The sequence below is a fragment of the Salvelinus fontinalis genome, chromosome 1 (assembly GCF_029448725.1).
Source record: "Salvelinus fontinalis isolate EN_2023a chromosome 1, ASM2944872v1, whole genome shotgun sequence".
NCBI lineage: Eukaryota > Metazoa > Chordata > Actinopteri > Salmoniformes > Salmonidae > Salvelinus > Salvelinus fontinalis.
In genome coordinates, this window is record NC_074665.1 from 29,664,827 (window position 1) to 29,683,463 (window position 18,637).

Sequence of the window (18,637 nt, forward strand, 5' to 3'; positions counted from 1 at the left end):
CAAAATGCAGCGGGTTGTGAATACATAATGATTTATTAAAGCAAACGACGTAACACGAAAACAAACACTTGGAAGGATTTACAAAATAACAAAACAACGTAGACTGACCTGAACGTAAGAACTTACATGTAACACGAAGAACGCACGAACAGGGAAAACAGACTACACAAAAACCGAATGAACAAACATACCGAAACAGTCCCGTGTGGCGCAACATACACAGACACGGAAGACAACCACCCACAACAAACAATGTGAAACAACCTACCTTAATATGACTCTCAATCAGAGGAAACGCCAAACACCTGCCTCTAATTGAGAGCCATACCAGGCAACCCATTAACCCAACATAGAAAACACATAACATAGACTACCCACCCAAAACTCACGCCCTGACCAATTAAACACATACCAAACAACAGACAACAGGTCAGGAACGTGACAACGTCAACAGTGAAGAGGCAACTCCGGGATGCTGGCCTTCTAGGCAGAGTTGCAAAGAAAAAGCCATATCTCAGACAGGCCAATAAAAATAAAAGATTAAGATGGGCAAAAGAACACAGACACTGGATAGAGGAACTCTGCCTAGAAGGCCAGCATTTCTCAGAGCAAGAATAGACTGACGAGTTTCAGAAGAATGTCCTTTATTCCTGGCCATTTTGAGCCTGTATTCGAACCCACAAATGCTGATGCTCCAGATACTCAACTAGTCTAAAGAAGGCCAGTTTTATTTCTTCTATAATTAGCACAACAGTTTTCAGCTGTGCTAACATAATTGCAAAAGGATTTTCTAATGATCAATTAGCCATTTAAAAGATAAACTTGGATTAGCTAACAGAGTGTGCTATTGGAACACAGGAGTGATGGTTACTGATAATGGGCCTCTGTACGCCTATGTAGATATTCCATAAAAGAATCTGCCGTTTCCAGCTACAATAGTCATTTACAACATTAACAATGTCTACACTGTATTTATGATCAATTTGATGTTATTTTAATGGACAAAAATTTGTTTTTATTCAGAAAACAAGGACATTCCTAAGTGACCCCAAACCTTTGAACGGAATTCGAAGTGAATCAACAAAACTTTCAACCATGTCACTGGATTTAGGTTAAAAGTTGGGTGAAAAAGAGACAAGAAATCCTGAAATGTCTGTATTGTGATGACTTTTTGCAAATCCAATCAGTTTTCCACATTGATTCAATGTCATAACATTTTGTTGTTGTTGAAATGATGTTGAAACAACGTTGATTCAACCAGGTTGTGGGTGTGGGTGCCCTCTCTCGGCTTCTCACTAGTTACTGTTTTGCTAAGCTATGAAGCTACCACTATACATAGACTGGCTCAGTGCTATCCATGTTAAATGCCTGAGATGGATCTCTCTCTCTCTCTCTCTCTCTCTCTCTCTCTCTCTCTCTCATATATCTCTCTCTCATATATCTCTCTCTCATATATCTCTCTCTCATATATCTCTCTCATCTATCTCTCTCTTCCCCTTTGCTCTCTCTTTCCTTTTCCTCACTCCTCTCCCTCCTATCAGGCTTCTCATCAGAGTGCTGGTATGTCAGCCGGGTGTTTGAGATCTGTTTTACTGGGACACAACAGGCCGTGAAGATGCAAGCCACGTGGGCGGGCTGTGTGTGTATGAGTGTATGTGCATCTGTGCACGTCTGTGTGTGTTTGTGCGTGTGTGTACGAACTGGGGGATGGGTCTGGTGATCCTATCTCTCGTAGTCAGACAGAGAGCTTAACGACCTCCGATCAGTGTCTACTATAAGGGAAGCAAACACAGACACTGCCCCATGTCCCTTGATCCGTGTTCAAAGACTGAGCTGGGCCTCTTTTGTCTGTGCTATTGTGTGCCATTTTTGTTCCTCACAGATTTGGTTGAATGGTATGCTTTAATGTCGCTATAATAATAGGTCATAACCTTGGTTCTGTGGAATTTTGTTTGGCGTGTAGAGTTTAAACTGTGTTGCACTATCTGAATGTTACTTCCTGTGTTGGTTTCAGGAGAGCTGATATGGGGGATAGATGAGACGCTGCTTCAGTTGGAGAAAGTGTTGCACCTGTACAGAAATGGATTTTACCTGCAGAACAGCACACAGACACACATAAGAGGTAAATATGCACACACACACACACACACACAGGTTCAGGTTAGATTAGATTATGGGTTAGGGTTAGGGGTTAGGGAAAATTGGATTTTGAATGGGAATCAAATGTTTGGTCCCCACAAGGATAGTTAAACAGATGTGTGTGCGTGTGCCCAGGGGATTGAGGTGGGGAGAGAGAGCGAGCTATGATCAGATATACTCCGGACAAATAATAGTAATGAGATTAAAAATATGAAAATGTATATAACGTGATCGAACTCAATGGGGGATGGGAGAGACTGACATGTGTTCTAATCGCATGGTGCATTGGGAGGAGAGAGGTGAGTGTGAGCTCTCTCTCTCTCCCGCTCAGTCCGTCTCCTTCTCGTCTTTGCTCGACAGCTTTCCTTCTCTATCCTTTCACCTTTTTCCATTCCATTCCGGAGGATTCTGTTTTCACTGTCTTACATTCACTTGGTGCCCCTTGCTCGTCGTCTTTTACTTTCACATGTTCTTTCTCTCTCCCTTCCTGGCCTCCCTCAGTGTCTCCTCGCCTCGCTCCGTTGGCAGTGTAAAGTAAACCCAGACAGTTGTTGACCGATGAGTACTCACAGCCCAAGGGGCCGAACACAGTGTCTGCTTAACCTTTACAAAGACACTGCCGCTCCAGTAGGCCTCTCACTCGCCAGTCTCCAACCTGAGCTCCTCTCTCACTGACACAGAACTGCACGATCACACAGGAACACTGGTAGGGTCACTCTCAGTGGCTAGTGTTCGCCCGTGCAGGGCTTCCTTGTGGAATGTGGCCTCGCGTCATGTGCTTTTTTCCCGCGATTACACTCCTGTGCATGCTTCCCTTCAGCCCTCCTCCTCCTCCCCTGCTCTCCTTGTTTTCTATCCCCATCATGTCATTTCTAGGCGCTGTTAAGTCCTGCATTTAGAGAAAGCGAGCGCTCCATAAAGCATTAATTACAGCCATAAAGCGTCTAATAGCAGTAGTTATTTACTACCCGGAGCACTGCTGTCTGTTGCCACGCATGCAGGGGGGCCGGCGCGCGGGTGTGTGAGTGCGTACATGCGTGTGTGTGTGTGTACTTCCACACAGTAAATCTTGATGAGGTCGTACACGGAGACATTCTGTCCTGCTCCCCTCCTGCCATCTTTCTTCCTCTTCAAGCAGGTGTGTAAACCCTCCCTGTAAATCACCAGGACTTCTCCTGGCCCAGCCAGGCATGACACTGATATATATATCTATATCTATGCAGTATAGAGAGAGAGGGTGGAAGGATAGAGATTGAGGGGGAGAGAGAGAGAGCAGTGTTGTGATGTCTATTCCTTATTCCAACACCAAAAAGAGTAGTCTGGAAATTTTAAAAGTATTAGATTCCAAGACGACCAAAGAGAATAAGTAACAGAGAAAGAGAAAAACGGACTCAATGATTCACGGGCTGGGAGGCTTTGAAAGGGGGGGTGGGGTCTTGCTTTGAAGCTGCCCTCCTCTTCTCATCTGGCCCATTGTCAAAGTCCTGTGAAGCTTAGTTAAACCCACAGACCATAGGACAACTGGATCCTGATTGGGTAGGATAAGTACAGATGCTTACACCGCTTCATGTACATGGTATATGTGTCTGTCTCAGTTAAAAACACAACCTACGGGCTACTGAAACATCTATTTCTTTGTTGATTCATGGGTCACATACTAACTAGTACACACATGTGACTCACCACCTGGATTCGGTCTTATGTAGCAAAATGTGAAACAGTGTTTTTTACATTGGTTAAATGTAGAGACTCAGAGCTACATAATGGTATATCATACACTGCATTTGAGGAACAATGGGAAAGTCATTCTGCTTTGAAAGTTGATCAACTTGTAAACTCACTTTTGAGAAAATCGCCTTTGAATGTTTTGGTATCTAGTGAAGAGCTCTTCTTTGTCTACACCCATTCGGCATTGTTCACACCCTCTTAAGCTTTAGCCCCACACGTCTTGTTTCGCTCTCGGAGCGCACACGACGCTCTGGCCGATTTATTTGTTTACCTCTGGATAACAGGAAAACAGCCTAACCAGCTCTGTTGGCAGTAATTTTATTGTGCTTTTTTTGCAGACGTTTACTGACACTGGCCATATTCAACAGGTGTTGTACACACGTCACGTACTGTTAGCTAACGAGCCAGCCAGCTAACTTTAGCTAGTTAAACAACAATTAACAAAGTGCCAACACTGCCTAACATTAGGCTCTAACTAGAAAAGCAAACAGCTCTGGGAAATGAATAATAATGTCTGCTAGGGAGCCAGCCAGCTAACGTTAGCTAGCTAGCTTACAGTACACTTTAGCTTAAAACATATAGCTAGCTAGCTAGGTAAACAATGAACCACAGCAACACTTATTACCCACACAGACTGACGTGCTCAATTAGACAGACTCCTTCAATATGGCAGACCAATCCCGAACTTCTTTCTCTGCATGTCCAGCCCACTCATTCTCAGCCAATCATGGCTAGTTGGAAGGTTGCTGACTTTTTCTTTGGCTTAACCAACAAGGCTCATAATTTAACAATTTTATTCATATTTACAGATGGCTTATAAGTTTGTTATTAAGGCACATGAAAGTTCACATGTTCGAGAAGGCATTTCTGCAAAAAAACACATTTTTACTTTCAAACGGCTCTCCTGTGAAGTCGTGACTTGCGACATACGCCTAGTTTCCTAAATCGGGACACAAATGCTCATTATCATGCAAATACAGTACTAGTCAAAAGTTTGGAAACATCTACTCAAGGGTTTTTCTTTATTTTTACTATGTTCTACATTGTAGAATAATAGTGAAGACTTCAAATCTATTAAATAATACATATGGAATCATGTAGTATCTAAAAAAGTGTTAAACAAATCAAAATATATTTTATATTTGAGATTCTTCAAAGTAGCCACCCTTTGCGTTGATGACAGCTTTGCACACACTTGGCATTCTCTCAACCAGCTTCATGAGGTAGTCACCTGGAATGCATTTCAATGAACAGGTGTGCATTGTTCAAAGTTAATTTGTGGAATTTCTTTCCTTCTTAATGCATTTGAGCCAATCAGTTGTGTTATGATAAGGTAGGGGTGGTATACAGAAGATAGCCCTATTTGGTAAAAGACCAAGTCCATATTTTGGCAAGAACTGCTCAAATAAGCAAAGAGAAACGACAGTCTATCACACTTTAAGACATGAAGGTCAGTCAATCCGGAAAATTCCAAGAACTTTGAAAGTTTCTTCAAGTGCAGTCAAAACCATCAAGCGCTATGATGAAACTGGCTCTCATGAGGACCGCCACAGCAATGGAAGACCCAGAGTTACCTCTGCTGCAGAGGATAAGTTCATTAGAGTTACCAGCCTCAGATTGCAGCCCAAATAAATCCTTCACAGAGTTCAAGTAAGAGATACGTTTCAACATCAACTGTTCAGAGGAGACTGCGTGAATCAGGTCTTCATGGTCGAATTGCTACAAAGAAACCACTACTAAAGGACACCAATAATAGGAAGAGACTTGCTTGGGCCAAGAAACATGAGCAATATTCATTAGACTGTTGGAAGTCCGTCCTTTGGTCCAATGAGTCCAAATTTAAAATTTTTGCTTTCAACCTCCTTGTCTTTGTGAGACGCGGAGTAGGTGAACGGATGATCTCCGCATGTGTGGTTCCCACCGTGAAGCATGGAGGAGTGATGGTGTGGGGGTGCTTTGCTGGTGACACTGTCTGTGATTTATTTAAAATTAAAGGCACACTTAACCAGCATGGCTACCACAGCATTCTGCAGCAATACTCCATCCCATCTGGTTTGTGTTTAGTGGGACTATCATTTGTTTTTCAACAGGATAGGGACCCAAAACACACCTCCAGGCTGTGTAAAAGGGCTAGTTGACCAAGCAGGAGAGTGATGGAGTGCTGCATCAGATGACCTGGCATCAACAATCCCCCGACCTCAACCCAATTGAGATGGTTTGGGATGAGTTGGACCACAGAGTGAAGTAAAAGCATCCAACAAGTGCTCAGCATATGTGACTGACCGGCTCGATTCAGTCTTATAAAGCAACATTTGAAATTTTGTTTTTTACATTGGATAAAAGTATAGACTCAGAGCTAGAAAATGGTATATCATACACTACAGGTGAGGAACAATGGGAAAGTAATTCTGCTTTGAAAGTTGATAAACTTGTAACCTCACTTTTGAGAAAATGGCCTTTGAATATGTTGGTACACCTACTGGAGAGTTCTTCTTTGTCTACATCCATTCAGCATCGTTCACACCCTCTTAAGCTTTAACCCCACCCATCTCTTTAAGGGTTGATCCTAGCGTTCTGTCATAACAACAGCAGTCAAGCACCCAAGCTAACAGGCTAACGTTGGCTAGCTACTTCCAGAGACAAATGAGAGAACAGCTCACTGACCAATTTACTCGCCCTAGCAGAGCTGGTTAGGCTGTTTTTATGTTATCCAGAGCGTTGGTGACTGCAACTGTGCTGTTGGTAACAATTTACACTTTTTTGACAACGTTTACTGACACCGGCCATATTCAATGGGTGTTGAGCATTCATAAATGTGTCAGATATTCTGCACTCTGGCACACTCAGACGTGTAGACGAGTAGATAGCCAGAGCGAATTTAGCAGCTACATCTATCAACAGCTGTCGCAGTGACATCATGAACATTCTATTGAAATGGATACTTGCATAATAGAGTCTTTTGTAAAGACATGTAGCTAGCTAGCTAAACAATGAACCATAATCCCAACTCATGATGTTACTACCCTACATGAATCAGCAGGTAGATAACCAACCAGGTTCAATGTTAGCTAGCTAACATTAGGCTACAACTAGCAAAGCAAATGGCTCTGATATACAAATAATATTACTACACAGATCATACACGTAACGTTAGCTAATGAGCCAGTCAGCTAATGTTAGCTAGCTAGCTAACAGTACATTTTAACTTGAAATGAAAACTATTTTGACAAAATTAGAAATGTTTAATATCTGAAAATGTAGCACGCTAGATGTACGCTTCTCGCTCTCTGTCACGGATGCTATGGTTGCCCTTAGTTTGAAGACGTAATCCAGAGACGAGTGTTTTCTCCATCTCCTTATCTATCATAGTCTAATTCCACTGATTTTTAAAACTCGGTCCTACAGAAAGTGGAGTGCAACAGTTATGCAGTTTTACTACGCTCAAATAGACAGAAGCGTGCTACATGGCAGACCAATCCGAACTCATCTCTCGGCATGTCCAGCCCACTCATTATTTCAGCCAATCATGTTGCTGTCTTTTTCTGTGGATAAACCAGCTAGGCTCGTAATTTAACAATTGTATTAATATTTACAGGTGGCATACAAGTTTGTTATTAAGGCACATGAAAGCCATTTCGAGAAGGCAATTCTGTTCAAATGGCTCTCCTGTGAAGTAGTGACGCGCGACATATGCCTAGTTTCCTGAAACGAGTCACATGTGAAAACTGTTGGAAAAGCACTCCTCATGAAGCTGGTTGAGAGAATGCCAAGAGTGTGCAAAGCTGTCATCAAGGCAAAGGGTGGCTACTTTGAAGAATCTCATATAAAAACACTTTTTTTAGGTTACTACATGATTCCATATGTGTTATTTCGTAGTTTTGATGTCTTCACTATTATTTTACAATGTAGAAAATAGTGAAAATAAAGAAAAAACATTGAATGAGTAGGTGTGGTACTGTACAAGTAAGCACATTTGGGATGAAAGACACACACAGAGCCATCTTGCTGACTGGACCTTGTTGAGTGTAGTTTCTAGTCATCAGAACCACAGCGTAATCACAGCCATTTGCGATGAACCCGTGAAAGCCTCACTATTAGCATACAAAGATCAGCACTACAATAGCCAGTAATTGTAATCATAGTCAGTAATGTTTCTTACCTCTAGAGAAAGTAGCATAGAACAAATCTGAACAAAAATATAAATGCAACATGTAAAGTGTTGGTCCCATTTTTCATGGGCTGAAATAAAATATCTCAGAAATTGTCACGTTCCTGACCGGTTTTCTGTTATTTTGTATGTGTTTGACGGTCAGGGCGTGAGTTTGGGTGGGTAGTCTATGTTATGTGTTTCTATGTTGGTATAAGGGTGACCTGATATGGCTCTCAATAAGAGGCAGGTGGTTTTCATTTCCTCTGATTGAGAGCCATATTAAGGTAGGTGTTTTCACACTGTTTGTTTGTGGGTGGTTGTCTCCTGTGTCAGTGTCTGTGTATGTTACGCCACACGGGACTGTTTCGGTGTTGTTTATTCGTTCGTTTTATGTAGTCAGTTTTCCTGTTCATGCGTTCTTCGTGTTTCATGTAAGTTCGCCGTTCAGGTCTGTCTACGTTGTTTTTTTGTTTTGTATTATTCAAAGTGTTCGTCGTGTTTTCTGTTTTGTTTATTAAACATCATGTCGTATCACACCGCTGCATTTTGGTCTAATCCTTGCTACTCCTCTTCGGATGAAGAGAAGGAGGAAGCCCGTTACAGAAATGTTCCATAAGCACAAAAAGTTTATTTCTCTCAAATGTTGTCTACAAATGTATTTACATCCCTGTTAGTGAGCATTTCTCCTTTGCCAAGATAAACCATCCACCTGACAGGTGTGGCACATCAAGAAGCTGATTTAACAGTATGATCATTACACAGGTGCACCTTGTTTTAGGCTACTCTAAAATGTGCAGTTTTGTCACACAACACAATGCCACAGATGTCTCAAGTTTTGAGGAAGTGTGCAATTGGCATGCTGACTGCAGGAACGCCCACCAGAGTTGCTTCCAGATAATTGACTGTTCATTCCTCTACCATAAACCGCCTCCAATGTCCTTTTAGAGAATTTGGCAGAATCTCCAACCGGCCTCACAACAGCAGACAATGTGTATGGTGTTGTGTGGGCGAGCGGTTTGCCCCATTCTGGTAGTGTGGTTATGATATGGGCAGGCAAGGATCTGTACACAATGGAAGCTGAAAATGTCCCAGTTCTTCCATGGCCTGTATACTCACCTGACATGTCACCAATTGAGCATGTTTGGAATGCTCTGGATCGTGTTCCAGTTCCCCTCAATATCCAGCAACTTCGCACATCCATTGAAGAGGAGTGGGACAACATTCCACAGGCCACAATTAACAGCCTGATCAACACTATGCAAAGGAGATGTGTCGCGCAGCATGAGGCAGATGGTGGTCACACCAGATACTGACTGGTTTTGTGATCCAGGCCTCTACCTTTCTGACACCGGCCAGAAAGGTAGAGTGACCAACAGGTATCTGTGACCAACAGATGCATATCTGTATTCCCAATCTTGTGAAATCCATAGTTTTAGTGGCTAATTCATTTATTTAAATTGACTGATATTCTTATATGAACTGTAACTTTGAAAATGTTGCATGTTGAGTTTATATTTTTGTTAATTATACATGAAAATGACAATTGCCACACATCAATCATGCTACTCACCAACCAAAACCCCACATGACCCTAGCCCACTTAAATCAAGAGCATGCCTGTGTTATATACATGATACTGCACATTATCATAAACATTGTTGAAATTCAAAAGTCGGACCATTCAAACGACTTATTGATACTTGTATATTGTTAGTTGCAACTAAGTTGGGTAGCCATGCACTCAAGATTCTATTTTCCACATCAGATCCAGCTAACCATGTCTGGTCAGACTTAATCAGTAACGTACTGTGGTTGTACAGTATATCTATGGAGTTATTGTTCCACTTGAGAACACTGAGAAATAAGGCTTGCTCTACTGAGCATAAAACCCGGGACACAAAACAGACTATTCTATTCTACAACATGCAGCTATTGGCTAGAAGCAGTATTTTGATATGAGCCTTGGCAAAGCGAATTTATTTAATTTTATTTATTTTGTATTTTTCTATTTCGGTTTTGCTTTTATTAAATGTCCGTCGAACACACTCATTATGTTAGTGGATCCTTAGGGGAACCCTGAATCTGGTTAAAACAATGTTGAGCATTTTGTCATTCACTCTGTAATTTGATATAATAATTATTGGCATGGTAAATGTACATTTAAATTGCAACTGCTTACACTCAAATGCAATCAATTTTTTTTATGAATCACCTTTTATTTCAAAGTATAAAAATTGTTGGAGGGAGAAGTTTGGGGGGGGGTCCCATTTAAGATTTAGGAGTGATAGGTAAAGTATTCTCTGATTCTGTCACGGTCGTTTGTAGAATAAACGGACCAAGGCGCAGCGTGCTCTGAGTTCCACATCTTTTATTTTGTGAAACTTAAAAAACAAAACAAGGAACCAACAACGACCGTGCAGTACTGGAGGTGCCACATGCACTGACTCAAAACAAGATCCCACAAAAAAACTGTGGGGAAATGGCTGCCTATATATGATCCCCAATCAGAGACAAGGATAAACAGCTGCCTCTGATTGGGAACCCATACCAGGCCAACCTAGACATAAAACAACCTAGATAACCCACCCTAGTCAAAGGGTTAAATGCAGAAGACACATTTCTATTGAAGGCATTCAGTTGTACAACTGACTAGATATTTCCCTTTCCCTCACACAATGAGCTACCTCATTACATGTGTGCAGGAGCCTCAGTGCATCTCCCCCAGCCAGTGACAAATATGCACACACACACACACGCACACATGCATGCTCGCACACACACGCGCAAACACACACACCCTTCCTTGCTGACTAAATTACTTCTCTCCTTGTCTTCTCCAGACTATAAGCATGTGGTGGATGCCTCTATTCATGAGGAGAACTACCGCTGCTGGCCATCCTATCAGCACGATGGATGTCTGCTATCAGTCTTCAGCATCACAGAGGCTATTGGTGTGTGTGAGAGCCACGCCCAGTGCCAAGCATTTGTACTGACCAATCAGACCACCTGGACAGGTAAGAGTTAAATTTACATTTCAGTCATTTAGCAGACACTTATCCAGAGCCACTTAAATTTAGTGCATTCATCTTAAGATAGCTAGGTGGGACAACCACATATTACAGGAATAGAAAGTACAGTTTTCCTTAATAACATAGCTACCAGTAGTCAGAGCTAGAAGGGATAATTATTATTATTATATATATATTTATATTTTTTGTGGGGGTGGGGGGTTGTAAGGAGGAGGAAGGGGAGGGGGATTTCGGAAGATGTGCAGGGACTCTGTCCTTGCTTCAGGTGGAAGCTGGTTCCACCATTGGGGTGCCAGGACAGAGAAGAGCTTGGACTGGGCTGAGCGGGAGCTGCACTCCCGTAGGGGTGGGAGGGCCAAGAGACCTGAGGTGGCAGAACAGTTTTTGGGTTGGGGTGTAGGGTGTAGGGTTAGCCTGAAGGTAGGGAGGGCAGTTCCTCTTGCTGCTCCGTAGGTTTAGCACCATGGTCTTGTAGTGGATGCGAGCTTCGACTGGAAGCCAATGGAGTGTTCGGAGGAGCGGGTTGACATGAGAGAACTTGGGAAGGTTAAAAACCAGGAGGGCTGCAGAATCCTGGATACGTTGCAGGGGTTTGATGGCACAAGCGGGGAGCCCAGCCAACAGCAAGTGAATATTTGTTCACGCTACAGTGTTATCGTTGTATGGTTGAAGACAATGTGTGGGTTGCATTCGTGTGGCTGCCTGTGTGTATCTGTGTCTGTTTGTTTTGTCCATAAAGTACCCTGTGTGTGTGTGTGTGTGTTTTTGTGTGCATGTGGGAGGTAAAGTACCCAGCGTTGTCAGACGTCTCTCTGATCAAACAGAGGCAGGGCCTTCAGTAGTGTCGTCTCTCATCACTAACCCCTCCTTTCTAGTAGGTGGCACACACACACACACTTCATTAGAGCTTAGTCTGAGGGGAGCACATCAGCTTGGCAATCACTATTTATTGAACCAGGCACGTCTAGACCCACAGCACTTTCATATTCCTTCTCTTCCCTCTTCGTCCCCCTCTCCCCCATCATACAGTATCTCTCTCTGTCTCTACCTCCTCTACACACCGCAGTTCTTTCTTTTCAGTCTCTTTCCAAAAATAATTGCCATTTCTGGCATTGTACGATTGTCATGGCATTCATGCAATTAACATTGTAGAAGGTACGCATTTGCTAGGGTACATTCAGCTCATTTAACTTCTACACCTGCATTGCTTGCTGTTTGGGGTTTTAGGCTGGGTTTCTGTACAGCACTTTGAGATATCAGCTTATGTACGAAGGGCTATATAAATAAATTTGATTTGATTCAACACAATGTCTTCTTCTTACGGTCTCTCCTACTTTTCCACTTTTTCTTCACATTTTTTATTCTTCTTCTTTGTCCCCAGGTCACCAGCTTGTATTCTTCAAGACGGGCACTGCCAGTCTGAGCTCTGCCAAGGGACGGGTCACCTACGTCAGAGTGGGCAGCTGAATCAATGGAGGGGGAGGAGACTTAACTGCCAAACCTCGCTCTGATTGGCTAACCTGCTCATGGGGCTTGCCCTCACGGCTTAGTGAGTCACCCCATTGGATGGGTCGGACAGAGGGAGTTGAAGATGGATCCTAGACAACGCCCTCCACGGGACATAGAGAAGCCCACACCAGCTCACGCTGAAGTGCAATAATATCACTTGGAGAACAATTTTACAATATTGCTCTTCATATGTGTTCTCCGAAGGAAAATGCTGGGTTGTGCAAGGCTATAGCTCAGGGTATAGTGGGGTTACCTTCCTAGCTAAGAAGGGTGACAGTGAACGCCTGAGATTTCCCTCCTGTGCCCCCGAAACAAAAGTATGTGGACACCTGCTCATCAAAATCATGGGTATTAATATGGAGTTGGTCCCCCTTTGCTGCTACAACAGCCTCCACTCTTCTGGGAAGGCTTCCCACTAGATGTTGGAACATTGCTGCGGAGACTTGCTTCCATTCAGCCACAAGAGTATTAGTGAGGTCGGGCACTGATGTTAGGCGATTAGTCCTGGCTCGCAGTTGGCCTTCCAATTCATCCCAAAGGTGTTCGATGGGGTTGAGGTCAGGGCTCTGTGCAGGCCAATCAAGTTCTTCCACACCAATCTCGACAAATAATTTCTGTATGGACCACGCTTTGTGCACAGGGACATTGTCATGCTGAAACAGGAAAGGGCCTTCCCCAAACTTTTGCCACAAAGTTAGAAGCACAGAATCGTCTCGAATGTCATTGTATACTGTAGCGTTACCATTTCCAATCACTGGAACTAAAGCCGGGTGTACACTACACGACTTTCAAAATCCTAACATCGCTAAACCTCTCACATTAAACAAACATCTTTCCTGTAATTTTCTTTTTGTCTTGCCAACGTAGTGGTGCGCACACAAAATGATGTGGCACAGATGTGGGTCACACACTGTAAGATTCCTCACTTGGTCTTGAGGATTATTGATACCACATTGTCTCGCGAAAACAATGATGTGATGATGAGATTAGATTTAATGTAGCTACAACGAGCTGTGGCCCTAAGCAGCATCGAATCTTTTCACGCTCGCCATACAGAGTTGAAATATCTAGCCAACATTTTGAATTCAATAGCATTGCTTTAGAACTTCAGAGCTGTAACGATTTGACGCTTTGATTAAAGGCACACCTTCTCTCATCACACCTTCTCGAGAGTCTACACATTATGGGTGACGCTAAACAACGTCATCATCTCACTGGCTTCTTCTGTGGCGTGCTCTCGTCGGTTATTGCTCGTCACCGTTCTCAAAACATTTCATTGCACATCTCACACAACAAGAGCATTTCAGATTGTGTGCCAATAAAATGAAACATGTTTGAGAATATGGGGACGTCTGGGACTGCTCAAAGACGAGATCAGTAGCCCTCAAATTGCATCTCTGACCCATTCACATTAAACGAGCATCGGTGACTGCCGCGCGCCCCTTTGTAGGGATGAGGATTTAGTCTCCGATCTCAACAACTTGTCTGGGACAGCTACATCTGTGTACATCCGGCTTATGGGGCCAAGCCCGGACCATGAAAAACAACCCCAAACCATTATTCCTCATCCACCAAACTTTACAGTTGGCACTATGCATTCGGGCAGGTAGCGTTCTCCTGGCATCCACCAAACTCAGATTCATCCATCGGAGCTGCCAGATGGTGTAGCGTAATTCATCACTACAGAATGTGTTTCCACTGCTCCAGAGTCCAATGACGGCGAGCTTTACACCACTCCAGCCGACGCTTGGCATTGGGCATGGTGATCTTAGGCATGCATGCTGCTGCTCAGCCATGGAAACCCATTTCATGAAGCTCCCAATGAGCAGTTCCTGTGCTGATGTTGCTTCCAGAGGCAGTTTGGAACTCGGTAGTGAGTGTTGCCACCGAGGACACCATTTTTATGCGCTATGCGTGCGCTCTTCAGCACTCGACGTTCCCGCTCTGTGAGCTTGTGTGGCCTACCACTTCGCGGCTGAGTTGTTGGTACTCCTAGACGTTTCTACTTCACAATAACAGCACTTATAGTAATCCATGGCAGTTCTAGCAGGACAGAAATTTGATAAACTGACTTGATGGAAAGATGGCATCCTATGACGGTGCCACGTTGAAAGTCACTGAACTCTTCAGTACGGGCCATTCTACTGTGAATGTTTGTCTATGGAGATTGCATGGCGGTGTGCTCAATTTTATACACCTGTCGGCAACGGGTGTGGCTGAAATAGCCGAATACACTAATTTGAAGGCTGTCCACATACTTTTGTACCTTCACATGGAGTCTGGTCAAAAGGATCTCCTTATGGTACTGTAGCATGTTTTATCATTGTCTGTGAAGGTTTCAAGCCAGCCTCTATACAAACCTTCAGCCAACCATCGAACGTGAGGAAAGGTACTCACCGGGACAAACATTTTCCAAAAATAAGGGGTTTACCTCAAGATTTTTTTTTAAATAGTACGTCTTCATACAATGTTCAGGCTTTTTTTCCAGATGGAAACAAAGGTATTGGCAAAGGACTGATGTTTCAGCCTGAGCCCTTATTTTTAGATGATCTAATGCTGAGTGTTACTCAGACCTTCTCCCTCCTCCCTTATCCCCTCACCTGTCTCTCTTTCTCTGTTTCCTTTCCTTTGTATTAGACCCACAGCACTTTCTCTTTTCAAACAGGGTTCCTCTATGCTTTCAATAAGCATCTCAGAAAGTGTGATTGATTCCAAATCTTAGTGAACGAAGAATCTGCGCTTATAACACAGATGATTGTTACAACTGAGTTATCAAATAAAATATTATTTTTCAATCCAATGTTGACGGAGATGAAGAAATTGTTCTCATATCGACAAATCAAGGACTCATTTGGAATATTGTGTCATTGTTGATTTTGCATGTTGACCAAATGTAATGTAGTGTAGAGACCTCCTTGGGAGGGTACATTTTTATGGTGTATTTTATGGTGTATTTATTGAGAGTGTGTGCCACTCCTGGGTCGTATTCATTAGGTACCAAACGAAAGACAATTGACTAAAACAGGGAGGACCTACCCAAACTTGTCCAATAAAAACTCATTTTTGTTTTACATTGCAGAAACTTTGCTACGGTTTGCTCTAATGAATATGACCCTGGGTTTAGAGCGACCAAAGCAGGAAGTGAGCTTGCTCTATTCTCATTTCCTAAGGAAATGTGACATTAACCTTCAACAGACAGTATCAAAGAGACATCGCTTTCAGTGAAAGCACTCCTTGTGAAAAGAATGAATCAAAAGTGAATTCTACAAAAGCATTATCACTTTGTATCCATTGTTCATTGTTACTTTTTGAAGATAACGATGAGATGGCTATTTTTATATGAAAAAATAAAACCTTGTGGCAAGTGAGACATCTGTGTGTGTGTTTATTTGAGTTACAGTAAAATGTTTTTATTTTGGTTGCCATGATGCTGCAAATACAGCATATGTTGAGAGCTCCTGTAAATATTGTACATATTTACTTGATTTTAGTTTATTTGTTTTGTTATTTGAAATCTTTTTTTTAAATTATTGCTAATTCAACATTTTGATCCAAAATGTCTACTTGTCTTGCTCATGCGAGTTGCAGAAATGATTGGATACGATTGATTTGTTTGGTTTGCTTAGCCAGATTTGTTATTTAGCTTGTTAGCTAGCCAGCTGCCTGTTTGCATTCAAAAGACACATTCTTGACACAGCTTCTTGTTTCACCATCCAAAGTGTGAGGACTGCAGTGTGGAGACGGAAGAGGGCTCCCTTATTGGATTACTTTATACATTGGATGTATGTGTGGTGAACTTTAAGCTCCAGAAGAGACAGCAGAAGAAGCATCACCCAAGTGGGTACTACACGTCGCTGGGGGAGGAGTCGTCCAGTAGCTACAGAGAGCTGAGGACTGATGAAAACAACGTCTGGGGACAACTCCAGTGAGCCAACTACATCACCACCACCATTATCATCACCAACCTTGTCCCTACCATACAACTTGGCTACCATCGAAGTAGACTGCTAGCAGAATACTGGTAGATGCCTTCACCAAACACTTTCACGCTCTGAAGATATAGACTTGATGCTTGTTTGTTTTACATTTAAGCAATGTAATATTATTTTTAATTTGGTTTAACTCTGTACTGCAATTCAGCTTTTAGCTGCCAAGTATGGCCTAAATGTAAATAAACTACTATTACTATATTAAGTGCAGCAGGTTGAGACGTAACTTGAGTATTGGCTTCAGCGACATCGCACCAATCATATTGTACAAACACTTTTGTCGTGACTTTACTTTCATTAATCTGATGAAAGTTAGTGGATTAAATATATAATGTTTAATTGTTACTCAAATTAATCATGTAACAATTAACTCATTAGGATTTGGGGCACCACGGAAGAAGTTGTTTAACGAGTTGCCATCTCCCGAATTAAACTAGATATATAAGTTATATATCGATAACAGTCAGTTATTAATCATTATCTCATATCAGTCTCATAATCTGAATGGTCGCAACCTTCTTGGATCCGCAAAAACCCCAGCCTTGAGCATTATTCAGTACTACACAAATTGGTTTAATTATTTATTTACTAGCTAACTAAATAATAACACAGAATACACACAAACTTACATGAGACAAATGTCCCTAATAGACTGACAAGATAGGACGGCTTGTTACACATATGGAGAGGGGGTGGAGAAAAGAAAGGGACATTTATAGTGGATACATTCTTGGACTGTCCTCACATTAATCATATAACTTGCACACGAACCGCCGCCCGTTTGGAATAAGAAGCAATGAACGGAACGAGCCCTCCTTCGGAAGAATGTTGGTTTGGTGAGCCTTTCCTGTGGGCTACTTGTATATGCTTTGATTGTCCACCAGAGATCACAATGTCCTTCTTCTTAGTTGTCCAGTCTCCAATGGGCTGTTTCCTAAGAACAGCTTCTTAGCCGTACCAGTGATTGTCTGAGAGGGGAGTTTTCTCCTCTTCCTCGGGTAGATAGTCAAAGTTCCAAACCAATTTAGCTGCAGACTGGCAATATCCTGGTCTGGTAAGGTCATTTTCTTCACCTTGTGTTGAGGTTGAGAGTTTCAACCAATTCAAACGTGTGGACCACGGTTTAACATCTTTCTGGTCTGATATGTTAATTCTTAGCCAGTCATTTGAAGCACTCTGGTCGAAAAGAGCGGTTCCATCACACTGACACACTTTTCTGACCTCACTCAGGGTGTGGCTAGTTACTGTGAACGGATATAATTATCTCGTATGACTTCTAAAATCACATTCCTATCTTAACACAAATATATTCATCATTTTTCATATCCTATGCACAACGTATTGGATGCAAACTTGACATATAAAGGGGGTATCCATTCCAAGTTACAGTATTTCGTCCAAATAATGTCTGAGGTACAGGAAAACACTCACTTAGTAGGGCTGACTGACCCCTGTTCTTACTTCCTGGTGACGCCTGATCACCCTCACTAGAAAGACAGCAGACATGGTTTTGTTTTTTTATGTGCTATGTAAAAACAAATAATTAAGAAGAAGCTTATAATGTGTGATCGGACCACGAGAACGACAGAGAGCGAGAGAGCTGTCCTTAGTATATTTTACCATTCCATTATGGGATACAATTATTTCCTTATGGAGTTATCAAGAGATAATTTGATTTGTTGTTCTAATGTTTATTTTTGATTTAACAGGCGGTGAATGTGTTTTTTTTATATGCATGAATCACGAAGTGAGTCATGTGTCCAAAGGGGGAATTACCAGTCCCCTGGGGCCCTTTGGTGAATATGCAAATGTGTTTTCTTCACATGCCTGCCTGTAAAAGGAGAAAAGAGATGTTGGTAATGGATGACTGCTACTCCAAATTAATTCCCACCTCGAGTGATATATGTGTATTTCTGTTGTTGTTTTGTTTTGTTTTCTTTGTTTTTGTCTTGCTTCAAAAACAAATCTCACCGGATTGGGTCTGCTGGATGGTCGGGATTTCTCCCTAAGGATTAGCCCTCTGACTCTCTGACCTGTAACTCTGCAGTGAGATCACCAAGATGATAGGGGAGTATAAGCCAATATGGGGGGGG

At 42.3% G+C, this 18,637-nt stretch overlaps 1 protein-coding gene across 1 annotated transcript in view; it reads left to right on the top strand.

Annotated features, from left to right (window-relative positions):
• LOC129852725 (extracellular tyrosine-protein kinase PKDCC-like) overlaps positions 1-15,923 on the top strand; it is a 39,861-nt gene extending 23,938 nt beyond the window's left edge. Inside the window, exons 5-7 of the mRNA XM_055918386.1 lie at positions 2,015-2,122; positions 10,858-11,031; positions 12,428-15,923. Of these exons, the coding sequence (XP_055774361.1) occupies positions 2,015-2,122; positions 10,858-11,031; positions 12,428-12,513 (368 nt within the window). The 3' untranslated portion in view covers positions 12,514-15,923. The remainder of the gene's footprint in view (positions 1-2,014; positions 2,123-10,857; positions 11,032-12,427) is intronic.
• Positions 15,924-18,637: the final 2,714 nt, after the last annotated feature.